This window comes from Suncus etruscus, chromosome 18 (genome assembly GCF_024139225.1).
Source record: "Suncus etruscus isolate mSunEtr1 chromosome 18, mSunEtr1.pri.cur, whole genome shotgun sequence".
In the NCBI taxonomy this organism is placed as follows: Eukaryota; Metazoa; Chordata; class Mammalia; order Eulipotyphla; family Soricidae; genus Suncus; species Suncus etruscus.
Window position 1 is genome coordinate 63,187,076 of NC_064865.1, and position 27,404 is coordinate 63,214,479.

Sequence of the window (27,404 nt, forward strand, 5' to 3'; positions counted from 1 at the left end):
GGTGCGAGTGGGAAGACCAGAGATGGAGTGAATGGTTTGTCCTCTGGGACAAACCCTTGCGCCGTCGCGGCCTTTCAAAGATGACATTCGGTTCCAACCTCAGAGGCCGGATTGCGCCACGCAGTGCGCCCTGGGGGGCCTTGCCTGGAAGCCTCCACGCCCCCGGGGAGGGCTTTGCCGCTGACCAGGGTCAAGGGGGGACCCTCTCCGTCCCTGGATGTGGGGGCTAACGACCGATCGCGCCATCCCTCCCTGCCAGGTGCGCGCCCCGACCCACCAGTAGCCGTCGGAGTTCTGGTCAGCGACGGTGCAGCGCCTCGAGTAGATCATCCTGCTGGTCCCGCCGCCCCCGCCGCCCCCGCCGCCGCCGCAGGTCATCTCGTAGCGCAGGTCCGGGCCCGATTCGGCCCGGGTCAGGCGGCCCAGGGTGTTGATCCGCGGGTGGGACCCGCCGTTGCAGCTCATGACTGCGCGCAAGGGGGGCCGGGGTCCCCGGCTGGGCTGGCCGTGCGCTCTGGGGGTCTGGAGCTCCGGGACGGGCTGGGCTGCGCGCTCCGGGGTCCTGGAGCTCCGGGACGGGCTGGGCTGCGCGCTCCGGGGTCCTGGAGCTCTGGGTCGGGCCGGACCGCGCGTTCCGCACCTCGGGGGCTCCGAACCGGGCCGGCCGGGCGGCTCTGCGCGCTCCGGGGCTCCGGGCTGGGCTGGGCGCACGGACCGGGCCGTGCGCTCGGGGGTGCGGGCTCTCTGCGCGGGCGCACGGGCCGGGATCTCCGGGAGCTGGGCACCGTCTGGCGGGGCGTCCGGGGCGCAGACGAGCCGGGGTGGCGTCGGGGTGTTGGTGTGAGTCGGTGCGCGCGCCCCAGTCTCCTCCCCGAGGCCCGCGGCGCCGGACCACACCTAGCCCGGCTCTTCCCGGGGCGGGGTGCGGCTCCCGCCTCCTCCCAGCCCGGTGTCCGACGCGCTGGGCCGTCCCCACCTCGCCCTGGCTCCGCCCCGGCCGCTGTCCCCGTCTCCAGCCCCGGGGAAGCGAGGCTGGAGGCGGGTCGCCTTGCCCTGCGCCCTGCGCCCGGTGCGCTCTCGGGGCGCGCCTTCCTCCCGCTGCGGGGTGGCTGTCTCAGCGCTCTGCTCCCCGGGCCCTGCTTTTCAGGATTCCCTCGTTTCCAGGGAGGGGCGAAAGCTGGGACCCGGGCCACGCCAGTGCTCAGCTGCTGAGGGACACCCCCACACCCCTGGCACGCTTTCCTGAGCGACGGGTCCAGCGGAGCTGATGTTGACTTAGGGGAGTGAGGCCTGAAGGCCCTTTGGCGGTTCTTCTCTTCTGTAATTGGACCAACTCTCCGGGAGCCGCCTTTCCTGAGGGTTTGGGGGGTACGCTCAAGGATTCCTGCAGAGTGCCAGGCTCCCCTTGGGAGAAAACCCCCTTCGGTGGTGAATTCCGGGGTGCCAGACTCCAAGTCTGGGCCGGCCCTGCTGTGGGGGTCACTTTCCAGAAGAAATCAGGGCGAATTTAGCCCAGATCCAGCCTTGCAGGCGGTGCAGGAACAGGGGCCCTTGGTACCTTCAAATTCCCCCCAAAGGACCCCGCTGCAGAAACTGGGGGTCTGGGTTTCTTTACCCCCGAGCCCCACCCTTTCCCCATTCTATGACTGTCCCCGCCAAAGAAGTCAGTCTGTCCTAGGCCACAGAGCACTGGACAGAGATCACTCTCGGCTACAGATGAGTAACTGTGAGCCGGAACATTCCAGAGGCTTCTCCCGGGCCCCTCCCGGTGAGTGGCTTCGAGTGGAGAGGCCTGGAGAAGGGGCTGAGACACATGGATGTGCCATCCATTAGAGGGGATGTCCCCACTGTCCTCCAGGCTAGGAGAGCAGATTATTGTCCTGGAACAAACACAGCCCATGACCGGGGCTGGGAAAGTCCCCCTCACAGATCAGTCCTCCGAAGACTGAACCTGAGCATCACTGGGCATGGCAAACCCGCTACACACACACACACACACACACACACACACACACACCAGTGTGTAAAGCAGTCACTTTGCCCAACAAGGCCAGTTAACTTTCCTTCTTTTTTTTTTTTGTTTTGTTTTTTTGTGTTTTTTTTTTTGTTTGTTTGTTTTTGGGCCACACCCGGCACTGCTCAGGGGTTACTCCTGGCTGTCTGCTCAGAAATAGCTCCTGGCAGGCACGGGGGACCATATGGGACACCGGGATTCGAACCAACCACCTTTGGTCCTGGATCGGCTGCTTGCAAGGCAAACGCCACTGTGCTATCTCTCTGGGCCCTTTAATTTTATTTTATTGAAACCAATGTGATCTACAAAGTCCTTCATAGTTGAATTTGAGATATACAGTGAGTCAGGGCCCTTCCCACCGAAAGTGTCAACCTCCCCCCACCAGTGACCCCAGAGTGCATCCTATACCACCACCCTTTGCCCCCTGGCCTGCCAGTATAATAGGCCCATTTAAGTTTAGATCCTTGGGGCCAGAGAGATAGTATGGAGGTAGGGCATTTGCCTTGCACACAGAAGAATGATAATTCGAATCCCAGTATGCCATATGGTCCCCCAAGCCTGTCAGGAGCGATTTCTGAGCGCAGAGACAGAAGTAACCCCTGAGCCCTGCCAGATGTGACTCAAAAAAAAAAAAAAGTTTAAATTGTTAAAGTTTAGGTCCCTTGATTCTATTATCAGTGACTTTGGCCTGATATTTAGTTCTGTCTTTATTTTTTCTCTACTGATACATCTGAGACCACTTGACCCCTGGCCCCCAGTCTTTCCTTGTTCCTTTCTTCTTAGTTTTATAGTAAAATGCAGAAATATGTGGTAAAAACTAAGTAATGAGTCCTGGAACAGTTACGCACAGAACAAAGTTCATTCTTAGCGAGTGGCGGCTTCCACCTTTCTCACACGACGTGATTCACAAACAAACCTGAAACAAACCTAGCTGGCCTTTTCCTCACATGCACACAGAGCTGACCTGCTGCACTCTAAGAAGGCGAGCCCTCGAGATAAAGGCAGCTACCCTCTAGTTGCCTGCTTGCACCAGTGCCTGCCGCAGTTTCCCCTCCTGAGAAAAAGCAGGTAAGTGCTTGGCAGTCAGCATAAATAGCCCATTGGCCTGCTGGCTAGAGGGGAGGCAGACCTCAGGGAGGGTGTGCCAGGACCAATTTCTATAAACTGCATTTTGAATTCATTCCAGGAACCCTCAGCCCTGAGCCTCTCGTCGGTCATGGGGACCCCCTGCATGCAGGCCCCAATCCTGCACGCCCCCCACTGCGAAGGAACATTTCCAGGTGGATGCAGGCACACAGCTGCCCTTCCAGCCACCCTTCTCATAAACACAGCTACAGCTCCCAGCTACTAACAACAAGCCAGGCAGGACTGGGAAGACACCAGCAGGCACAGTCTGGATAATGAAGATAAGAGGCAGCAATAAACAGGCTGATAGGACAGACAGAATGCTGAGAGCAGGACGCAGAAGTTGGCAGAACTGACGGAATGCAGAGAGTGGGACGCGGAAGGTGGCAGGCCTCTGTCTCGAGCCACCGTGCATGTCCCTGAGCAAAAGCTCAACTTCCTTCCTTCTGTGCCAGTGGACACAGGGCCACTTGCCTGGCCGGCTGGCCCTGCATGTGATAGTCTGTGAGCAGGGCAGGTGCCAGAACACGGAGCTCCCTGGGAGGTGACCCCGTACACTTGCTGTCTTCGTCTGGAAGCCACAAGAGAGCAAAGCCTCTCTGGGAGTTGAGCTTTATTGTCATTGGCCTCTACAACCGCAGCCCAGAACTGGGGGCTGCCATAGGACACTGAGGAAGGGTGCAGAGCTGCCTCCACCCCCAGGAGGTCTGCAAAGCTGGGCCCCAGAGCCCGGCCTTTCTTTCCCCAGCTGACTCAGGCCAGGCTATTTTTTTCCCTCCTGGAGATAAGGCTGCTGTCAGGGGATGGCTCGCTGACACGCACCCCTGCCCTGGCTGCCCTCAAACACAGCCCAGTAGGCACCAGGCGCAGCTGCAGAGAGTTAAGCTCCCAGACTGGAGAATGAATTCCATGGGTGCTGTTTTTGGGTGCCCCATTCTCCATGGGGACGATTGGAACCTGACAGCCACACTGCAAGAACCCGACTGGTGGCCTCTGAATTAAGTTTGCAGGGGAAAGCGTTCGCTGGATCTGGGAATTGGGGACACAAGGCCAATTGAAACAGCAGACAGGAGTGGGAGATAGTACAGCAGAGTGGGCGCTGGCTTTGCATGTGGCTGGCCTGGGTTCAATCCTCAGCATTTCTTATGGTCCCTTGAGACAGCCAGGCGTGATCCCTGAATGCAGAGCCAGGAGCAGCAGCAAGTATGACCAAAGAGTAGGGGGGGAATGAAATAAAATTAAAAAACTGGGGGGCCGGAGAGATAGCATGGAGGTAAGGCGTTTGCCTTTCATGCAGAAGGTCATTGGTTCGAATCCCGGTGTCCCATATGGTCCCCTGAACCTGCCAGGAGCGATTTCTGAGCGTGAAGTGGAGCCAGGATTAACCCCTGAGCACTGCCGGAGAGATAGCACAGCGGTGTTTGCCTTGAAAGCAGCTGATCCAGGACCTAAAGTTGTTGGTTCAAATCCCGGTGTCCCATATAGTCCCCCGTGCCTGCCAGGAGCTATTTCTGAGCAGACAGCCAGGAGTAACCCCTGAGCACTGCCGGGTGTGACCCAAAGACCAAAAAAAAAAGAGTGGTGTGGGGTGATGAATTCACAGGCCCCCCACAAAAATTTTTTTTAAAAAACTTTTCAGGACCAGAGCCCTAGCACAGCAGGAAAGGCATTTGCCTTGCACACAGCTGGCCCAAGTTCAATACCTGGCATCCCCCAGAACCCCCTGATACCACCATGAATGACCCCTGAGCTCAGAGCCAGGAGTAACCCCTGAACACCGCCAGATGTGGCCCAAACACCAAATTATAAAATAAAATAAAATAAAATAAAGTAAAAAAGAATATTCAAAATGGGGCTCAAGAGATAGCATAGTGGTAGAGCGTTTGCCTTGCACACGGCAGACCCAGGACTGAAGGTGATTTAATTCCTGGCATCCCATATGGTCCCCCTAGCCTGCCAAGAGCAATTTCTGAGTGCAGAGCCAGGAATAACCCCTGAGCGCTGCTGAATGTGGTCCAAAAACCAAAACAAATAAATAAATAAATAATAAATAAAAAAGAATATTCAAAATGTATGTTCCCTGAGGAAGTTCATGATTTTCCTCAAAAGCCTTGAAGAGCTTTTTTTACATCTGCACTTACTCTGTTTTATGGATCAAGTTTTGGGGCCATAGCTGGCAGCACTCAGTGCTCACTCCTGGCAGTGCTCAGGAAACCCTGTGTGGTCCCAGGGATTCAAACCAGGTTGGCAGCCTGCAAGGCCAGAAACTTATTCTGTCCCCCGTTCTGTCCTAACTTCATGGTTAGAGTCCCACCAGTGACCCCAGAAACATAAGAGACAGAGATGGGGCAAGGGTCAGGCAGGGCTGTCCCGAAACCCAAGCCTCCTTGTTGGCCACAAGGAGACCACTCCTTGGGTGCTGAGGGCACACAGTCAGCCACAGTCTGCACCGTGGCCCACATTTTTATCAAGGAAACTCCCCCAGAGCCAACAAGCCAGCCCTGAGGTCCCAAGTCTGAAATTTTTGTGCTGGTCTGGCTCTTCCCCAAATGCCTGACCTAGGGGCCTGCACATCGAATCCTTGAGCTGCTACAGGATCCACTAGTTAGCTGGAGTCTGGCCTCTCTGGCCTCACTCATGTCCCAGTGTCCTCTGGATCTACAGGATGGGACAGATTCACCTGCAGAAGTTCACCCCCAAACCCAAAATTCTTATGTCTCACGCTCAACTCAGGCAGGGCCTTTGGTCTACAGACCCAAGTTGGTTTTTTGCACTTTTTTTTTCTTTTGGTTTTTCGGCCACACCCGTTTGATGCTCAGGGATTACTCCTGGCTAAGTGCTCAGAAATTGCCCCTGGCTTGAAGGAACCATATGGGACACCGGGGGATCGAACCGCGGTCCCGCAGTCCTTGGCTAGCGCTTGCAAGGCAGACACCTTACTGTTGCATTAAATAATTAACGATGGGGCTGGATGGCGGTGGATTTCTCTCCTTACCTCGCCGGCCCTGGTTTTTTGCACTTTTGTTCCTGTGGGGAACTCCCCAAATTGTGCTCCTCAGGAGGCCCAGTGGGGTGGGTGAGGCCTCCCAGCAATTCTCAGCCCAGCAGGTCAATGGTTCAATGCACGGACCAGAGGTGGGTGCTAGGGTGATCGGAGCCCAGAGCAGCACTGTGACACTCTGGGATCACGTGGTGAGAGAATGGAACAAGAGTCAGGCACCTCACTGCTATGCCCACCACACCCCAGCTTGTCAGTGAAAGGCGCTCAGTGCTTGACACCTGCCTTCAAGCACAGTACCAGGTTTGAACTCACAGACAAGAAGGGACAGAGTTCTGGGATGTGGGCTGGGACTTACTCTGAGCGTGAAACCCCAGATTCCATCCTCAGCACACACGATCCCCTGAGCACTCTCAGAGCATCAGTGGAGCACTGAGAGTTCTACAGACACGACCGTGACAAAAGCCGGAACTGTATGTCCCTGCTTGTAGTTACTGTTCTATGTTGCATGACACTGTTCACTCACCCGGTCCCCATGGTGACCTCCACCTAAAGAACTTAGAGAATTTGTTCCTGGATTCCTTCATTATTTTTTTATTTGATTGATTGATTGATTGATTGGTTGGTTTTTGGGCCATGCCCAGGGGTTATTTCTGGCTCTGTACTCAGAAATCGCTCCTGGCAGGCTGGAGGACCATATGGGATGCCAGGAATCAAACTGGGTCCCTTCCTGGTGGGCTGCATGCAAGGCAAACGCCCTATTCCTGTGCTGTCTCTCCAGCCCCACATTCCTTCGTTGTTGTTGTTGTTGTTGTTAGAGGTGTGGCCACACCTGGCAGTGCTCAGGGCTCTCTCCTGCCTCTGAGATCGTGATCACCCCATGCAGGACTCGGGAGGACCATATGTGGTGCTGGGAATCAATCCTGTGTTGGCCACCTATAAGGCAAACACCTTAACCCCTGCCCTTTCTCTAGAACCTCACTCATTTATTTATTTATCTTTTAGACACACCTGGTGGCCTCAGGGCTTACTCCTGGTTTTACACTTAGGAATCACTCCTGGCAGGCTCGGGAACCATATGGGATGTGGAGGATCGAATCCAGGTCTGTCCTGGGTTGGCCACTTGCAAGACAAACACCTTACTGCTGCGCCATCGCTCTGGCCCCTCACTCTTTACTACTTTAAAGAAAATAAAAGGGCCGGAGAGATAGCGTGGAGGTAAGGTGTTTGCCTTTCATGCAGAAGGTCATTAGTTCGAATCCCGGCGTCCCATATGGTCCCCTGTGTCTGCCAGGAGCAATTTCTGAGCATGGAGCCAGGAGTAGCCCCTGAGCACTGCCGGGTGTGACCCCCCCCCAAAAAAAAAAAAGAAAAGAAAAGAAAAGAAAAAACTATTAAGAGGAAGAAAATAAAAAAGACTATTAAGAAAGCTGGAGAGACATTTTCAGCTCTCTAGGGTTCTCTAAAAATGCTGTCCAAGGGCTAGAGAGATGTGGGACCAGGATATCCTGAGGGACCAGAGAAGAAAACCACGTACCAGGAAGCAAAGCCTGAGATGAGGGAGGGGACACTGGGAGGAAAACAGTTGAAGGGAGCACAGCAGAGCAGGGCTGCCGTTGCTTGTCTGTCCCCCCACCAGCAGGAGTGACCAGCACCGCCCAGCCTCACAGCCTTGCTCATCAGACGAACTGGAGCGTTTGCTCCGAGAGCTGCTAGGGACACACCGAATGCAGCCCCCAAGGTCACAACCCGCTTGGGTGGTTCCGTCGCAGGAGGGCTGCAGGGCTCCTGACTGCAGTTGCCTGTCCACCGCTGGGTGGGGGCCACTCGGCTCTTGGAGATTCTGGGCGGGAATGTTGGCTGACGTCAGACAGAAGCGCTCAAAGGGGAGAAAGGGAGACAGGTGGAGACGCTGGGCGGAGGGAGGAGGCTGGGGGTACAGCAGACAGGTCCTGCCCGCCCGTCCGGTCCAGCCACTCTCCCAGCCCACGGCCCACAGCTCAGCAATTTGGTTTCAGGTGCCATCAGCGCCTGCCCCCTCCACCTCCACCCAAGAACCCCTCAGAGCCACCGGCTCCTGGGTCCCGTGGAAGCCACGCTGCGGTCCCACAGAAGCACAACTTCCTAGGGAAGGGGCACAGATGCATAAGGAGGGGCCACACCGGTGCTGGGGCTACTCCCAGCTCTGTGCTCAGGGATCACTCCTGGCTCTGTGCTCAGATATTACTGTTAGCTCTGTGCTCAGAGCTCATTCCTGGCAGTCTCAGAGAACCCAATACAGTGCTGGGGAGCAAACTAAGTCAGCCCCATGCTGAGCAAATGCCTTAACCCTTTATTGTCTCTCAGGCCATAAGGAGGGTTTTTGTTTTGTTTTGTTTTGTTTTTGTTTTTGTTTTTGGTTTTGGTTTTGGTTTTTGGGCCACACCCGGCCGTGCTCAGGGGTTATTCCTGGCTGTCTGCTCAGAAATAGCTCCTGGCAGGCACGGGGGACCATATGGGACACCGGGATTCGAACCAACCACCTTTGGTCCTGGATCAGCTGCTTGCATGGCAAACGCCACTGTGCTATCTCTCCAGGCCCCATAAGGAGGGTTTTTAAACCTTCTTTCATCTACCAAGTGACTCGGTTTTTGTTTTTGTTTTTTTGTTTTGTTTTGTTTTTGTTTTTTGGGGTCACATCTGGCAGTGCTCAGGGGTTACTCCTGGCTCTTTGCTCAGAAATCGCTCCTGGCAGGCTTGGGGGACCATATGGGTTGCTGGGATTCGAACCACCGTCCTTCTGCATGGAAGGCAAATGCCCTACCTACCTCCATGCTATCTATCTCTCAGGCCCAAGTGACTTTTTTATTTTTTTATTTTTTATTTTTTTTTGGTTTTTCGGGCCACACCCGTTTGATGCTCAGGGGCTACTCCTGGCTAAGCGCTCAGAAATTGCCCCTGGCTTGGGGGGACCATATGGGACGCCGGGGGATGGAACCTCGGCCTCAGTCCTTCCTTGGCTAGTGCTTGCAAGGCAGATACCTTACCTCTAGCGCCACCTCGCCGGCCCCACCAAGTGACTCTTTTTTGTAAGTGGGACTTACATTAACAAGACATACATTTTGGCAAAGGATTATATCCCATTTTAAAACTCTTTATATATTTTAATGGGGAGGTCATTCTGTTTACAGATGTGCAAATGACTGCATCTCAGGTGTGAATGCCACACATTCACATGTAAATGCCATGCCCACCATCTGCTATGGTTCATGCCACCACCAGGCCCCTCTCCCTGCCTTGCTGAGCTGAGCCCTGCCTGGGTCAGAGTGCACAAGTTTGCTTTCATTGGCCTCTGTGCCTGGCCTGTTCGGTTTCTCCTGGGCACGGTGACCTCACCCCAGCGCTCTGTCTTTCCCACTCATTCCTGCCACCACCCTGTCATGCCGCGTGTTGGAACAGGTGGCAAGATTTCCTCCTTTTCACCCGAGCATTCATCAAGCATGTGTCTCCGCTCACATTAGCAGTGGGTTGTCTGCAGACGGGGGTGTTTGACACGGGCTGTCCAAAAACACACGTGTGTGGTGAGCTGGTATTTTCGTGCTGGGCATGGAGTTACAGGGTCCAAGCCTCATTCTCCTTCTTTCCTGAAGCAGTCAGTTCCATGTTCTCCACGGAGGCTGGGCATGTGTGCCCTATTCCCAGGGACGGAATGGGGGGCCTTTTCCTTGGGGCACTACTAGCATTGATGTTTCTGACCTTTCGGACTCAGGCATTTTTCTGGGGTGAGGTGATAGGACACTGTCACTCTGATTCACATCCCCCCGCTAATTAATAATGATGAGTATAAAAATAAAAGTTCATAAACCTGGAATGTAGTTCGGTGGGAAAATCCGTGCTCTGTATGTATGCGGCCCTGGGTCCCAACCCCATTTCCAAGGAAAATAAGTGTAAGTTAATAGGCGGGTGTGTGGAGAGAAAGACAGATGTGGAGAAAAGGGGAAATTCATCGTCAGGAGCGATTTTTTTGTTTGTTTGAGAGCCACACCCAGCAGTGCTCAAGGGCTACTTCCAGTTCCGTGCTCCGGGATTGCTCCTCATGTTATATCACATTACATTACATTGAATTATATTGTATTATGTGGTGTTATGTTTTGTTATGTTGCTATATTATATCATATTATGTGATGTCATACCATATTCCATTCTATTTATATCATATCATATTATATTACATTATATATTATTTCATACTATTTCTCTGGCCACTTAAAAGAACATTTTGTAACTCATATTTAAATGTTAAAAATGATCTATTCCTCGGGGCCAGAGCGGTGGCACAAGCGATAAGGCATCTGCCTTACAAGTGCTAGTGTAGGATGAACTGCAGTTTGACCCCACGGTGTCTCATATGGTCCCCCAAGCCAGGAGCAATTTCTGAGCGCTTAGCCAGGAGTAACCCCTGAGCACCATGGGGTGTGGCCCAAAAACCAAAAAAAAAAAAAATCTATTCCTCATTCGCCTGAGATTACAGAAACAAACATGCCAAGGGAAAAGAGAAGTAGTGAAGGGGGAGAGGTAGCTGGGGGTAACAATGGGCATGCAGGGCCAGGGGCCTGGGGTGCACCCGGGGTGCGGAATCTGTTCCCCGGAATCCCTGAGCCCTTCCTGAGTCTGGGACCAAGACTGTGACTAACCCAGAGAAACACCTGTAGGAGAGAGTGGGAGGGTTGGGAGTTGGGGCTTCGGGAGAGTTTGGGACCATGTGAGGCAGCCCACTCGTGAAACGTTGCAAAAATGGGTCCTGCATTTTTTTTGTTTGTTTTTTTGTTTTTGGGCCACACCCAGCGGTGCTCAGGGGTTACTCCTGACTGTCTGCTCAGAAATAGCTCCTGGCAGGTACAGGGGGACCATATGGGGCACTGGGATTCAAACCAACCACCTTTGGTCCTGGATCGGCTGCTTGCAAGGCAAACGCTGCTGTGCTATCTCTCCGGGCCCGGTCCTGCATTTTTTAATTTTTGTTTTCAAGCGTAAGTCCTAGCCCGAAGTTAAGTGGAGGAGCCGTAGAGTGGCCACTGTGGCCCCAGGACTGCAGGTGTAGGTGGTCCCAGAACCCTTGGTTCTGCTCACCATCCATGCACCCACACTTCTCTGCTTGCCCACAACCCCTCAAGTGCTACTTTTAGGCAGGGGCAGGGCAGTAGGAGCTTTGATCAGTGCTCACTCCTGGCTCTGCCTGTGCTCCGGGCTCACCTCTGGCTTGTGCTTATTGCTCACTCCTGGCTCTGTACTCAGGACTTACTCCTGGCTCTGCTCAGGGATCACTCGAGGCAGAACTTGGGGACGCTGTTCTCTGCTGGGATCCTAACCGGGGTCAACTGTGTGCAAGGCAAGCATCTTCCTGCTGTCTGTCCTCTAGTCCCCAGTTCTGCTTCCTGTTCGCTTTTCTCTATTGTTTTAGGGCTCTTTTCAGGGCCACTGCCTAGGGACTTTGGGTCCCTTCTTAGTGGTGCTCAGCGGTCATTCCTGGCGATGATGCTCAGGGGCCACCCAGCGGCAGAGATCCATCAGCCCTGAGCTCTGTGAGCAGCCCCTATGTCCTAGTGTGATCACAACCTGTTCGTCCTTCAGCCACCACCCCACCCTCCCCTTCCCTTCTCTCCCCCTCTCTGAGGCCGCAGCGTGGGCGTGACCCCAGGCACCAGATGGGCGGCGGAAGAGCCTCTTTCTCCACGTCCCTGTGCGTGGACTTGTCAGAGAACAATGGAGAGACACTCAGTCAACTATTGTCTCACAGAGGGAGGACAGTGACCCGATTTATTGGCCACAAAGCGGCTCTCAATGACCACTCCAGGCAATTAAGGAGTCTATAAAAACCCAGTGTCCCTGCTGCTGCTGACTGTCCCACCCACACCCTGGCCCTCAGAGAATCAGCGACTGGCATGGAATTGGTCATGCCTCTCCATGGCTCCTCATCACGAGTTCACTTCTCTCCTTTAAGATAATTAAAAATTACTTCTACATTTGGGGGCCATATCCGGCTGTCCCCATATACATATATATGTGTGTATACAATATAATATAACATAACATAACATATGATATAATAAAATGTAGTACAGTGTAATTAATATAATGATATATTATCTGATGTGTATAAGATATGTGATATGGTGTGATGTGATATGACTAATATAACAAATATAATATACACTTCGTGTATGTTCTCTGCTCTCCTTTCAGCATTTATATCAAAATCCCCTGTGTGGGCCAGAGAGATAACACAGTGGTAGAGAGTTTGCCTTGCACGCAGCTGATCCAGGATGAATATTGGTTCAAATCCCGTTTTCCCATATGATTCCCTGGAGTAACCCCTGAGCGCTGCAGTGTGTGACCCAAAAGCCAAAAAAAAAAAAAGAAAGAAAAGAAAAGAGAAAGAAAAAAACAATCCCCTCATGTGACTTAAAGGACCAAGGGACAGACAAGTAGGGGCCCTCCCAATTGTGCTGCCTGCACAGAATCTATTTGTACACTTGTCCGACTCTGGATCACAATGAGCCACTTACTAAGATGCAAGACTGAGCTGGCCCCCAGCACCACCAAGCATAGCCCAGTAATACCAGGAAGGACCCCTGCTCAAAAAATTGCAAGGAGGGGCTGACGGAGGCTCAGGGACTGAAGGAAGCCTTCATTTCTTCCCAAGTTCTGCGGATGGTCCTCCAGCATCTACAGGAGTGGCACAAACATCAGTCCACCACAAAAAGTGGCAAATCTGGGCTGAAGCAATAAGTAGCACAGTGGGAAAGGTGCTCGTGTTACACACAGCCAACTTGGGTTCAATTCTAGGCTCCCCTAAGGTCCCTGAGCACTGCCAGGAGTGATTCCTGAGTGCAGAGGCAGAACTGGGCCCTGAGCCCAGCCAGGTTGGGCCCCAAACAAAACCCAAAAGCCTGCAGATGTGCACAGAAGCTAGCTCTGGAGTAACCAAGCAGAGTTTCCCCCCAAAACACAGTATCCATGCCTAGCAGCGTTTCCCAGATGTGCATCCTCAGCCTGTGGCTGCAGGAAAAGCTAGCATGGGTGTCCAACTCAGCGGCTGTCACGGGCCAGGCAACTGTGTTCATGGACTCAGGCCCCTGAATCAGAGTTTTCTGACCTTACAGGGCCAGGACCGAGAGTAGAGGGGTGAGTCACCCTGACATGCCGACAGGAGTTATCCCAGAGTTCCCAGAAAGGGCAGGGGAGGGGAATGAGGGTCTCAGCTCCCACATTTTTCTTATGGTGGCCCTGTGAAATGAGAACAGTGGGACCAGTTCACACACCTCTTGCAGGGCTCCAGCCCAGATCAGGGTTCTGTGGGGACGGGATACAGGCCAGCACCCACATGGAGGGATGTGGGGTTCAGAATGTGAAAGATGCAGTTGGTTTCCCGTGGAGGAATGTGGGGATCAGGGTGTGGGGGTACAGGCCAGCTCTCCCGTGAAGAAATGCTGGGTTCAGTGTATAGGGGGGTGAAGCTCTCTGACTCATTGGTCTTGGCTGTTCTCTCAATGTTGGAGTACTATTTCTAGAGTCTGGAAGCAGACTCAGCCCAGAGGGACAGCCTGCCCCATCCCTGGATCCCCAAAGCAGGGTGTGCGGATGGACAAGAGCAAGTCAGGTACTCTCGGGCAGTTCTGCTCTAGCCAGGGCTGTGGGCACTGGGGATGCTGGCAAAGAGACTGGCAGAGGGGTGCTAGGGTCCCATTACCCCAGCTGTTTAAGCTCCAACACTGCTCTAGTCCACAGTGTGAGAGGGGGGCTCCCCGAAAGGGCAGGTGAAGATGCTCACCCGGACTCAGGGAAGTCCAGCCTGCACCCACCACCAGACCCAACATGCCGAGGGGTTTGGGCAGCGAATTAGTAAAGGACGAAGTGAATGAGCAAATGAGTGAATGGATGACTGAAAGGATGGGTGAGAGCGTGAGTGAATGAGTGAATGGATGGGTGAGTGACTGAGTGAGTGAGCAGGTAGGTAAATGAGTGAGTGAGTGAATAAGTGGGTGAGTGAATGAATGAATGGAAGAGTGCATGAATGAAGAAATGACTGAGTGGGTGAGTCAATAAAGGAATGACTGCATGGGACAGTGGGTGAGTGAGTGAAGGATAACTGAGCAGGTGGTGAATGGAGGAGTGAATGAATGGGTGAGTGAGTGAAGGAATGACTGATTGGGTAAATGAGTAAAGAAATAATTAAGTGGATGGGTGAATGATTGAGCAAATGCACGGGAAAGTTAATGAATGAAGGAATGACTGAGTGGGTAGTGAATGGGTGAGTGAATGAAGGAATAAATGAAGTAATGACTGGGTGAGTGAATGAAAAATGACTGAGTGGATGAGTGAATGAGCACATGAGTGGGAAAGTGAATGAGTGAAGGAATGACAGGGTGCATGGTGAATGAAGGAAGGAATGAAGGAATGACTGGGTGATGAATGGAGGAGTGAATGAAGGAATGCATGAAGGAATGACTGAGTGGGAAAGGAAGTGAAATAAGGAACGACTGAGTGGGCAGACGGTCCGAGCGTTGCACTCCGTCCCTCCAGTGACATCTGCCTGGTTCCTCCCAGCACACAAGTACCCCTGAGATGATGGAAGCCCAGTTTCTGCCAGGCAACAGCCACATGAACGTCCCTACACGGCCACCTGCATGCGTCCTTGCACAGACGAGCAGCACCAGAGACCATCTCCCATGCCACAGTTGCCACGGTGAGTCGCTGGCCACATCCTTCACCCCAGGGACCCAGCTGGGATGCCACCGCCTCCGGGCGTGGTGGTGCCGATTCTCTGCCCTCCTGGTCAATGCCCAACTGTTCCCGGGCAGGAAAACCAGAATGTTCTCGGCCCCTTTCTAAGCACTTAATTGCTTGCCTGCTGGGAGGAGCGGCAGGAACAGGTCTGTCCTGGGCTGGAGACCTGGCAAGTCCTTTCTGCCTTCTCAGCAGCGGGATGTGGCAACCTGGTGGTGGGCGTGGTCAGCACAGGGAGGGACCCAGACGGCCCGACATCGGTAAGGGGAGCTGGTCGCTCGCCCTGAGCCTCTAAGCTGGCCACTGGATTTGCCTGCAAGACTAGTGGAGTTGGACCCAGCAAGACCCCCTGAGACCTTTCGGATCTCACCTCCTGGACTTACCTTTCCATCTAGCCCAGAAGCTGACCCATCTGTCTGTCCACCCCAAAAACCAGGTGGCTGGGCCAGGAGGTGCAGAGGACAGAAAGTTGGAACCCCAACTGCAGGGCCACCACTCCAGGGAATCTCTTACGAGCTCAGCCTGTCCCCGCTGCAGGCTCTCAGAAAACCCTGGCCGAGCTGCCAGGAACCCCCGTTTGCAGAGCAGTGAGCAGCAGAGGGGCCCAAGCTCACTTAGAAACAAAATACCAAATAGAAAATAAAAGAAAAAGAAAAATGAGGGACCAGAGCAATAGCCAGCTAGCACAGCATTTACCTTGCCCACATCTGACTCTTGTTCAATCCCCGGCATCCTGTATGGTCCCCTGAGCACTGCCAGGAGTGATCCCTGAGTGCAGAGCCAGGGGTACAACACACAGAGAACCAGAAAAGACACCAAGTGGAGCACCTGGGTTACTCACACCTGCCTGCGTCCCTGGGCTGGGGGAGAGAACACCCATGTGAAGACAAAGGTCCTGTCCCTCTCCCAGATCCGACTACTCTTGAGAACAACCAGAGCTGGAGTGATGGATCAGCAGGCAGCATTTGCTTTGCACTTACCCCTTTGAACTGACCCCCGTTCTATCTCTGGCACCCCGCGGGGCCCTCCAAGCGCCCAACGAGTGAACCCTGAGTGAGAGCCAGGAGTAGACCCCCAGCACTGCTGGATGTGATCAACCCCCAGTAAAGGGGCTTCAGCTCCTCTGCAGAAGGGGGCCCCATCTTCGACTGGCAGTCTGCCTGGGGTGCTTGCTTGCATCAAACATGGTAGTGTCTGTGTTAGCATGTGACTGGCCTTAGGAAGAAAATGCTCTTCCTTTTTTTGTTTTTGTTTGTTTGTTTGTTTTGTTTTGTTTTGTTTCCTGGGCCATACCTGGGGACGCTCAGGGGCTACTCCTGGTTATCTGCTCAGAAACAGCTCCTGGCAGGCACGGGGGACCCTATGGGACGCCGGGATTCCAATCAACCACCTTAGGTCCTGGATCGGCTGCTTGCAAGGCAAACGCCACTGTGCTATCTCTCCGGCCCCCTTTTTTTTTGGTTATTGGGCCACACCCAGTGGCTCTCAGGGTTTACTCCTGGCTTTGTGCTCAGAAATTACTCCTGGCAGGCTTGGGGGACCCTATGGGATGCTGGGGATCAAACCTGTTTGGCTGCATGCAAGGCAAATGCCCTCCCTGCTGTGCTATGGCTCAGGCCCCAAGAAACGTCTTCCAAATGAATTTGCAGAAAGCCATGGGGGGAACCCGATCACTATGGGGGGCACGCTGTTACCTGGGTAGCTGTGGAATGCGGGAACATTCAGCTTGAAGTCTGTTCCTCCCAGCTTTGCGATCATGGTGCCTAGATATAAATGGTGTTGGATATTTCTGAATGCCATATTGTCTGTGTGGAAAGGACACTGATCTCCACCCTGCAGTCCACAGTGCTGTGAATGGGAGGCTCCGCATGGCTCCGCCAGTGTCCCTCTGTGCATCATTGTCCACATGCCCCTGTCATCTGATTCCCACCGCCGCCGGCCCTGGGCATTTGCCTTTCCCATACAGAGGTGCTTTATGCCCCACACCCAAGACATCCTCTGCCCGTCCCTTGCCCTCTGACCTCACTTGGCACAACACCCCAGCCCTGTCCAGGGAGAAGCAAATCGCCCGGTTTCTTTTTTGGGGTTTCTTTTTTTTTTTTTTTTTTTTTGGTTTTTGGTTTTTGGGCCACACCCGGCGGTGCTCAGGGGTTACTCCGGGCTGTCTGCTCAGAAATAGCTTCTGGCAGGCACGGGGGACCATATGGGACACCGGGATTCGAACCAACCACCTTTTGGTCCTGGATCGGCTGCTTGCAAGGCAAATGCCACTGTGCTATCTCTCTGGGCCCTGGGGTTTCTTTATTTTCTTTTTTTTTTGTTTTGGGGTCACATCCGGTGACACTCAGAGGTCTGTGCTCAGAAATTGCTCCTGGCAGGCTCCTGCTTCAGCCAGCCGGTCCTGCTTCAGCCACGTGCAAGGCAAACGCCTTATGTACTGTGCTATCACTCCAGCTCCATATCTCCTGGTTTCATGTTCGCTTCTAGCCACGAGTGTTGGTCCCCTTCTTTGCGGTAACTCCCGCAGTCTCCTTATTCTGCTTCTATTCGGAGGCAGTTGGGCTGTATCCAGGCCACAGGAGGGCAAACGTCTTTTCTGAGCAGTTCTGGGGTCGCTTCTCAGCTTATGCTAAGACCAGGAGCAGTAGCTCAGAACATTTTGGGGGCCCTTGGGGCAGATGCCAAGAAGCAGCATGGCTGGGTCCCTAGTTTCAGCTCAGCTCCGAGTTTCTCTGAGACCTGCCACATGGTTCTCTGAAGTGTCACGTTCTCTAGGAGATTGGCTGAGGTTTGATTCCCACCGAGCTCCCAGACAGGAAAGGCCATTCCCATCCCCCTGTCCGATTAGGTCAGGGGGAACAGTTCCAGTTGTAGAGATCCACAGAAAATAATTCACACAGGGAAAAGGGACAAGAATGGGTTCAGGAAATCCAGTGTTCAAGCAAGGAGTTCAAACCACAAAGGCTTTCTGCTCCTAAGAAGGAGCACAGCTCAGTGGAAGAAGACCGAAGAATGAGTCTCTGCCTTCCTCAGACCCCTGCTTTTATGGACAAGAATCAGGTACCACCCTAGGGTAGGAGCAGAATACCAAGTAAGGAATAATCCAATATACCAAGTCACACCCTAGGGTGGGTTACAATTATTGATTAGGGTAGGATAAGTAATCCAATAGTTCTCCACAAGGTGGGCTTTGCCACCTTAGTGAAGGAGGGGCCTGCCCGCATCCACGCCCCTCTCTGCTCTTGGCCTTTCCTATCCCTGTGCCTGTCCTGATCACAATGTCAGGCCCATGTCTCTGACCACTCAGCCCTTCTGGAGGCAGACAGACCAGGCCTCCCCGCCAGGTCTCTCTGTGAGGAACCCGAGGGTGTGGTTCCAGTCCCAGGCACCCCGGGCGTGGCCCTTCCTGCAGGTCAGTGGAGCAGCCCTGCCCGTCCTCCCTGCCTTCATCTGTGGCCTGTAAAGCAGCTTCCCAGGTAAGACCGACCGTGAGAAACCTTTGAAGGTTCGTGTTTGGGCAAATTCCCGCCAAGGTTGAGCTAAATAGACGCACGGGGTGACGAGGAGCTGCTTGGCCTGTAGAGAGGCTCGCTGTGTGTGTGTGTGTGTGTGTGTGTGTGTGTGTGTGTGTGTGTGTGTGTGTGTGTGTGTGTGTGTGTGAGTGAGAGTGAGAGAGAGAGAGAGAGAGAGAGAGAGAGAGAGAGAGAGAGAGAGAGAGAAAGCGAGAGAGAGAGAGAGAGAGAGAGCACAGAGGTACAGCAGCGGAGTTCCTTGTTACCTATAAACTAAATCAAAGTAAAGCAAACCAGTGGAGGGGCCGGAGAATTAGCACAGCGGTAGGGCATTTGCCTTGAACACGGCCAACTCATGACAGACCCGGGTTCGATTCCTGGCATCCCCTATGACCCCCTGAGCCTGCCAGGGGTTATTTCTGAGCACAGAATCGGGAGTAACCCCTGAACACCACCAGGTGTGGCGAACAAAAAGCAAACCAGTGGGGAAGTTTCCAACTCAGAGACAGAGAGGCTGGGCTTGCCCCGGGGTCCAAGCACTGAGTTATCCTTTCAGGCTGACTGGGAATAGCGGGAGCACTGAACCTGAGCACTGCACCTGAGCACTGCTTGGGAGCATTCCCAGAGGGTTATGGTACAAGAAGCCCCTACCCATGCCCAGCCGCCTCCAGCCCATCTACATGGCCTCTCTGGCCCATGCCCAGCAAGAAGGCAATTTCAGGTCCTGCCTCTTTCTGGAGGGGATTCCCCCCCTCCCACACACACACCCAGGGCAGTTCAGCTGTTCAGGTGTATTTGTGTTTACTCATGGCTGTGTGCAGAAGTTTCTGTTTGTTTGTTTGGTTTGGTTTTGGGGCCATGCCCAGCAGCAAACAGGGTTTTTCCCTGGCTCTGCACTCAGAAATTACACCTGGTGGTGGGGCCAGAGTGATATAGAACAGTGGTAAGGCATTTGCTTTGCGCGCAGCTGATCTGGGACAGACCTGGGTTAGATCCTCGGCATCCCATATGGTCCCTTAAGCCTGCCAGAAGTGACTTTTTGTTTTTTTGTGGTTTTTCGGCCACACCTGGCGGTGCTCAGGGGTTACTCCTGGTTCTCTTGCTCAGAAATCACTCCTGGCAAGCATGGGAGACCATATGGGATGCTGGGATTCAAACCACCATTGTTTCTGGGTCAGCGAATGCAAGGCAAATGCCCTACTGCTATGCTATCTTCCCAGTCCCACAGATGTGATTTCTAATTGCAAAGCCAGGAGGAACCCGAGTGCCTCCAGATGTGGCCCAAAAATGGAAAGGGAGAAAGGGAGGGAGGAGGGAAGAAAGGAAGGAAGGAGGGAAGGAAGGAAGGAAGGAAGGAAGGAAGGAAAGAAGGAAGGAAGGAAGGAAGGAAGGAAGGAAGGAAGGAAGGAAGGAAGGAAAGAAGGAAGGAGGAAGGAAGGAGGGAAGGAAGGGAGGGAGGGAAGGAAGGAAGGAAGGAGGGAAGGAAGGAAGGAGGGAGGGAAGAAAGGAAGGAATGAGCGAAGGAAGGAAGGAAGGAAGGAGGGAAGGAAGGAAGGAGGGAAGGAGGGAAGGAAGGAGGGAGGGAAGGAAGAAGGGAAGGAGGGAGGAAAGGAGGGAAGGAAGGAGGGAAGGAGGGAGGGAAGGAAGGAGGGAAGGAGGGGAGGAAGGGAGGGAAGCAAGGAAGGAGGGAGGGAAGAAGGAAGGAAGGAGGGAAGGAAGGAAGGAGGGAAGGAAGGAGGGAAGGAAGGAGGGAGGGAAGGAAGAAGGGAAGGAGGGAGGAAAGGAGGGAAGGAAGGAGGGAAGGAAGGAGGGAGGGATGGAAGGAAGGAGGGGAGGAAGGGAGGGAAGCAAGGAAGGAGGGAGGGAAGAAGAAAGGAAGGAGGGAAGGAAGGAAGGAAGAAAGGAGGGAAGGAGGGAAGGAAGGAGAGAAGGAGGGAAGGAAGGAGAAAAGGAAGGAAGGAGGGAAGGAAGGAGAAAAGGAAGGAAGGAGGGAAGGAAGGAAGGAAGGAAGGAGGGAAGGAGGGAAGGAAGGAAGGAGGGAAGGAAGGAGGGAAGGAAGGAGGGAGGGAAGGAGGGAGGGAAGGAAGGAGGGAAGGAAGGAGAGAAGGAAGGAGGGAAGGAAGGAAGGAAGGAGGGAAGGAAGGAGGGAAGGAAGGAGGGAGGGAGGGGAGGAAGGAAGGAGGGAAGGAAGGAGGGAAGGAAAGAGGGAAGGAAGGAGGGAGGGAGGGAAGGAAAGCAAGGGAGGGAGGGAAGAAGGAAGGAAGTAGGGAAGGAAGGAGGGAAGGAGGGAAGGAAGGAAGGAGGGAAGGAAGGAGGGAAGGAAGGAGGGAGGGAGGGAAGGAAGGAAGGAAGGAGGGAAGGAAGGAGGGAAGGAAGGAGGGAAGGATGGAGGGAAGGAGGGAAGGAAGGAGGGAAGAAAGGAAGGAGGGAGGGAGGGAAGGAAGGAGGGAGGGAAGAAGGAAGGAAGGAGGGAAGGAAGGAGGGAAGGAGGAAAGGAAGGAAGGAGGGAAGGAAGGAGGGAGGGAAGGAAGAAGGGAAGGAGGGAGGAAAGGAGGGAAGGAAGGAGGGAGGGATGGAAGGAAGGAAGGAGGGAAGGAGGGAGGGAGGGAGGGAAGGAAGGAAGGAGGGAGGGAAGAAGGAAGGAGGGAGGGAAGAAGGAAGGAGGGAGGGAAGGAAGGAAGGAAGGAAGGAGGAAAGGAGGGAGGGAGGGAAGGAAGGAAGGAGGGAGGGAAGAAGGAAGGAAGGAGGGAAGGAAGGAAGGAAGGAAGGAAGGAGGGAAGGAAGGAGGGAAGGAAGGAGGGAGGGAGGGAAGGAAGGAGAGAAGGAAGGAGGGAAGGAAGGAGGGAGGGAGGGAAGGAAGGAAGGAAGGAGGGAAGGAAGGAAGGAGGGAGGGAAGGAAGGAGGGAGGGAAGGAAGAAGGGAAGGAGGGAGGAAAGGAGGGAAGGAAGGAGGGAGGGATGGAAGGAAGGAAGGAAGGAGGGAAGGAAGGAAGGAAGGAGGGAGGAAGAAGGGAAGGATGGAGGGAAGGAGGGAAGGAAGGAGGGAAGGAGGGAGGAGGGAAGGAAGGAAGGAGGGAGGGAGGGAGGGAGGGAAGGAAGGAAGGAAGGAAGGAAGGAAGGAAGGAAGGAAGGAAGGAAGGAAGGAAGGAATTACTCCATCTCCAAAATGACTGCTTTCACCGTTGGATCGCAATAGTGGCCATTTGACCTGTCTTTTGAGTCCAGCTCATCTTTCCTGTAGGAGAAGCCCAAGGCTGCTCCTGCCCCCACCGAGGGCTCTCAACTGTCTGGGGAGGGAAATGAGAGGATATGGCTGTCCCTTCTTTGAGGGCCACATCCGGGGATGCGATGCTGAAAGCACGTGAGTGCCTTTGAGCTTCATTCCTGGCCCTACTGAGAAAGTCGCAGAGAAACGTCAGTTTTCGTTTTTTTTGGGGTCTGTTTGGTTTTAGTTGCTTGGACACCCCTTGTGGGCTCAGGAATCTCGGTGGTTCAGCCAAGGCAGGCTGCAGGCGAGGCAAGTACCCTAGCTAGTCGGCCATCTCTGGACACTGACCATCCCAGCTCCTAGGAGCCCCACAGGGTCACCCAACCTATAGGGGCTGCATTTCCTCCTTCAAACTGACAGGACCCCCCCCCCATGTCTCCTGGCCACACCTCTGGGCCCTTCGTAGTGGCTGGTCTGGGTGGGTGGGTTCCACAGCGGCCTGGAGACTCCTGCTGCAAGAGTGGGGTGCACCCCCTTCCCACCCCAGCGGCCACACCCAGCTTGTGCCCAGGGCCAGACCTCCCGCATCCTTGACCTCCCCAGGACTGGGACACTGGAGGCCTCAGCGGATGCCTCGATTCACCCTCCTGGACCTTCTCTTAACTGTGCAGGCGCCATGCAACAACACGTGGGCCTGGGCCAGGGTCCCTGCACTGACACGCAGTGAGAGTGTCATGGTGCTCCCCAGAATGGCAGGGGCTGCCCTGCCCTCCTGGACCTCCCGTTCTCTCTCTCTCCTCTCTCCTTCCTCTCTCCTGGCTGGGAGGGAAGGACTCGCATTACGGGCGAGAGTGGCCTGTTTTCATTCCGCGGCGTAATGGGGACGAGGCGTGTGAGGACTTGACTGGAGGCTGCACCTGGCAGCCAGGACCTGGGTGGAAGGTGTGGTCGCAGGCAGACGGGGTGACTCAGCTCTGCACCCCACTCTGCCGCCCTGCCCAGAGCTGCCTCCTCCTGCTTCCAAGCCAGCCTCCTCGCAGCCCTGGGAACCAGGGTGGAGGTAGGCTGGTGACTCAGCCCCCATCTGGCCAGGACCCCTGGACCCCGTGCCCGTCTTGGCCCACCCTGGTTTTGCATGGTTCCCCCCTAAATGCCCCAAGAGCTGTTTGCCCCAGTCTGGAGCCCTATCAGCTGAAGCAGGGGCTGATGCCTGACATGGCTTGAGGGTTTGGGTGAGCCCCAAAAATGTAAACCAGGCTCCCTGCAGGAGCCCAGACTATGTCTGTGGCATGCAAAGATCTCAGAGCTGTGGGCCTGAAGATTTCAGGGGTCCAGGGCTGCTTTCCAGAGTCGCAGGTTCTGCGAAACAGAACCTCAGAACAGGCCTTGGCTGGCAGTGATGACCCCCAAATGGGCAAATCCAAGAAACCGGGGCTGTGCCCCTGCCTCATATTCCGAGCTAGTAGTTTCAGTGTCCCCGCGCAGATATGGAGCCATAACACAGCGAGGAGGGCACTTGTCTTGCACGCAGTTGACCCGAGATCAGTCCTCGGCATCCCACAGAGTTGGTCAGTCCCCTGAGCCAGCACCGGGATTCCTGAGTGCAGAGTCAGGAATAACACAAGCACCTCGAGGTATGACTCAAAAACAAAACTAAAAAGGTATCCCCTTGTACAGACCGAGGACCTTCATTCATGGATGAGTGCAGTGTCCCCAGGGACTGAGGTGCCCTCTACAGTGACCGGGAGGGACTTAGCGGCAAGACTGAGAACTAGGGGGCAGGAGGCCGGGTCACTCCCTGCACCAAATGAGACGGGAGGAGGAATAAGAAATGGTGTTTAGCCTTCCCTACTTTTTTGTTTAAGGGTCAGAGTGCACTATTCTGCTGTTGATCAGGCTCAATGCCCGACCCCACGTGATCCCTTGAGCGCTGCCAAGTGCAGCCCCAAGGTTCCTAGCACCAACAGGTAGTCCCAGGGATCCCTGGCACAGCGGGGGTCTCAAGCAACACCAGATCTATCCTGAGGCCCAAGCACTGAAGCACCTATGAGGTGTCTGGGGCTTCCAGAGTTCCCAAACAATTACAAAATAAATCAATCTGAAAACAACAACAATAATAAAAAAACAGAAAGCTCCAAAAGTTGGTGAGGGTACTCAAGGAGGCTCAGATATTTGGACTCCGCAAGTGGCTCCAACGAAAAGCCGGGCCCTGGTGGGGGCCTTTGGGGCTCTCGTGCCCCTTCCTAGCGACTCTGCACAGCCTCCTGTCTGCACCTGTCCAACAGGGGGAGCTGCAGAGGACCCCCTCCCCCCCCATCAGTGCCTGGCAGGGTAAGCTCAGACCCTAGAAACGCTGAGTCCTGGGGGTGTCACAGGCCATCCAGGCCACGTGTCAGTGATCACTTCCTGCCTGGACACCGGCATTTCTGCACCTCCAGGCCCCCAAACCCATCCCTCTCCCCTCGCAGACCCTCCTGACCAGTTCCACCCCCCGCCCCTCCTTGAGGCATCTTCCTAGAAACCTGACATCCAGCGTCGTAAGCCAAGGGCCACGTCACTGAAAATGGATGAGCTGCAGAAAAGGCTCTGAACAGGCAGCCACAGGTTCCCACCTGAGGGCTTCTGGCAGTCAGGGGCCCGCCCGCCCGTCAGCCCGCCTCTGGTCTGGGGAGCCCTGCCCGGATCCGCTGACAGCTCCAAGCCCAGCCCTGGCGCCCGATGCTGGGTCTTGGGGCAGGGCAGGCACTGCTCCTGGCTGCCCTTTCTGCCAGAAAGGCCCCCCTCAACCTTGATGACCACACCCCGTCTCTCCCCTCTCCTGGGAGTCAGGGTGGAGCTGAAAGCAGACAGCAAAGGTGGGCGGTAGCGTGTCCTGGGCAAGGGGCACTAGGACCCCCACAAGTCGATCCCTAAACACTTGGGTCCACATCTGGTGGCTGTTCCTGCAAAGGGGACCCGGCGGCTGAGGCCCTTTGGCCCCTGGATCTGTTCATTTTGGGGCCACAACCAGCAGCACTTGAACCTGAGGCCCCTGTGTACAGAGCTGTGATTGCTTCCAAAGTGTCTCCTGGCTGCCACCAGCCCCACCGTGCCAACCAGCTGCATTCTGGGGAGCAGTGGAGGGATCTGCCACATGAGGGGGGCTCCCAGCCGGGGAGTGGCTGGGATGGGCAGGGGTGTCCTAGCTCTGCAGGGCTGAGTCCCATGGGCTTGCCAGGGCTCTGGGGCCACTCACTGCACTGCCCACTGCATGCCCACTGCACCACCCGCTACACAGCTGGGCACCTGCAGTGGGGGAGGCGACTCCGGGATGGGGGAGACACTTGACTCCTGGTCACTGCCATGAGGGCACCCAGTTCCCTAGCCAGAATGGAGCCACAGCCAGGAGCATCTGAGGCCCTGCACCCCAGCTCCAGGCACACAGAGCTCCCACCTGCTGGGTGGGTCGGTGGGGGCCACAGATCTCCAGGATACCAGAAAAGCTCAGTCTAGGGCTGTGGGCTCCCCCAAGTCCATGGGGCCAGGGCGTGGCGCCTTTCACCGGGCGGGTTTCTGTGTGCATCCGTGGGTGTGGGCGCACATGGGCACACCCCACCCACGCACATGCATGCCGTCCCGCCCATTGGTGCCCCCAGAGCCAGATGTGCCAGGGAGGAGGCTAATCAGCACCCCTTTAATTACACGGCACGGTGCCCGCCCCACAGGTCACCGTGTGCTGATGGCACTGAGCCCCAGTTGATAGCCATTTACTAGCTTTTCTGGGAGTGTCCCCAAGGGGTGTCATTTTCCTCTGCCTAATAACTAAGATGGGACAGCCCAGAGGGACATGGTTAGCCAGGGGTCAGAGGGGTCAGGGATGCCCCCTTGCCTGGTTTCTCTCCGTTTACAACTGCAGGGCACCACGGAGCCAGGGGCAGAGCTGGAAGTAGGAACAGGGTGGGAAGATTCCAAAGAGAACACCGTGGGCAGGAGGCGCTCAACAGGGATCGTGGTACTGGCCTTGCACGTGGCCAACCCTGTCCAATCTCCAGCACCGCAGAGGGTCCCCCAAGTCCTACCAGGAGCAAAGAACCCTAAGCAGAGAGCCATATGTGTCCTGAGTACTGCTGGGTGTGGCCTAAACACCTCCCCCACAATCTAAGGTCCAGACTTTCCAAAACAATATTGGAGGGACTGGAGCAATGGTCCTCAAACTACGGCCCACGAGCCACATATTGTATTTATTCCCATTTTGTTTCCTCACTTCTTTTTTTTTTTTTTTTGTTTTTTTTTGTTTTTTGGGCCACACCCTGTGACGCTCAGGGGTTACTCCTGGCTATGCGCTCAGAAGTTGCTCCTGGCTTCTTGGGGGACCATATGGGACACCGGGGGATCGAACCTCGGTCCGTCCTAGGCTAGCGCAGGCAAGGCAGGCACCTTACCTCCAGCGCCACCGCCCGGCCCCTTGTTTCCTCACTTCTAAATAAGATATATGCAGTGTGCATAGAAATTTGTTCATAATTTTTGTTTTTACTATAATCTGGCCCTCCAACAGTCTGAAGGACAGTGAACTGGCCCCCTGTTTAAAAAATTTTGAGGACCCCTGGGCTGGAGTGATAGCACAGCAGTAGGGCATTTGCCTTGCACATGGCTGACCCAGGACAGACCTGGGATCGATCCCTGGCATCCCATATGGTCCCCTAAGCCAGGAGCAATTTCTGAGCCCATAAGCCAGGAATAACCTGAGAATCAATGGGTGTGGCCACTAAACCAAAAAAATAAACAAAATATTGGAAAGAAAATGCAAAGCATTAAAGGTCCCTTCTTGTCCCAGCCTGCATTAGAAGCCTAGACGTTGTGAAGGCTCCAAGACCCCAGAAAATAAAACCTTCATTTGTCGTCGCTTCCTTCTCCTAAGGGAACTAATAGACACATGTAGACACATGACAGCAAGTGTCTCAGAGAGAATGGTTTCCCAGCTTGATAGAAATCCCAGCATAGTGACACACAGCACCTACAAACTTTGTGTGGAGCGCGGTCCAACTTGAAAGATGTTCAGAGCACCTGCCTACATGGTGCATCTGAGTTGGGTCCTCAGCCCAACCAGCAAAATGGAAATGAAAAACAGGAAACGGGGACTCCAGCCTGGTGGTGGTGGAGACTGTTCTGAGTCCCAGGGTGCAGGCGGGGTCAGGTGTGAGAGGACAGTGCTTCCAATACATGTAGAACTAGGGCAGTGGTGGGCAACCTTTTTTTTCAATTGAGCCCAATCTCACCAAAACCACGATTGAAATTTATTTTGAGAGCCACACAGGGCGTGCACTGACAGAGGCTAGGAGCAGAGTCCTGACTCCCGGAGTGGCCGCCTGGCACACAGAAGAGCTGCATTAAAAAGTGTCAAGAGGGCCGGAGAGATAGCACAGCGGCGTCTGCCTTGCAAGCAGCAACCCAGGACCTATAGTGGTTGGTTCAAATCCCGGCATCCCATATGGCCCCTCGTGCCTGCCAGGAATGATTTCTGAGCAGCTAGCCAGGAGTAACCCCTGAGCACCGCCAGGTGTGGCTCAAAAAACAAAACCAAAAAAAAAAAAAAAAAAAGTGTAAAGAACCGCATGTGGCTCGAAAGCCACAGCTTGCTGACCACTGAACTAGGTAGGGTATGGGGCAGTGGAGCAAAAAGGGTGAATGAGCACTGCACATCACCAGGCGTGCCCCCCAAATAAATGAACCCAAAGTAGATGCAGTACTCGGATGGCAAGAGTGAGCCTTCTAGAACCAATGCAGTCAAGGAGGGTCAAAGTGA

At 54.6% G+C, this 27,404-nt stretch overlaps 2 protein-coding genes across 3 annotated transcripts in view; one reads left to right on the forward strand and one right to left on the reverse strand.

Annotated features, from left to right (window-relative positions):
* The window catches only part of DSP (desmoplakin), a 41,579-nt gene extending 41,106 nt beyond the window's left edge, over positions 1–473 (reverse strand). For both annotated transcript variants that reach the window (XM_049765109.1, XM_049765108.1), the window contains exon 1: positions 278–473. In XM_049765109.1, coding sequence (XP_049621066.1) covers positions 278–465 — 188 coding nt within the window. In that variant the 5' untranslated portion in view covers positions 466–473. The remainder of the gene's footprint in view (positions 1–277) is intronic.
* The window catches only part of SLC35B3 (solute carrier family 35 member B3), a 301,880-nt gene that overhangs the window by 204,723 nt on the left and 69,753 nt on the right, over positions 1–27,404 (forward strand). The window lies entirely within an intron of this gene.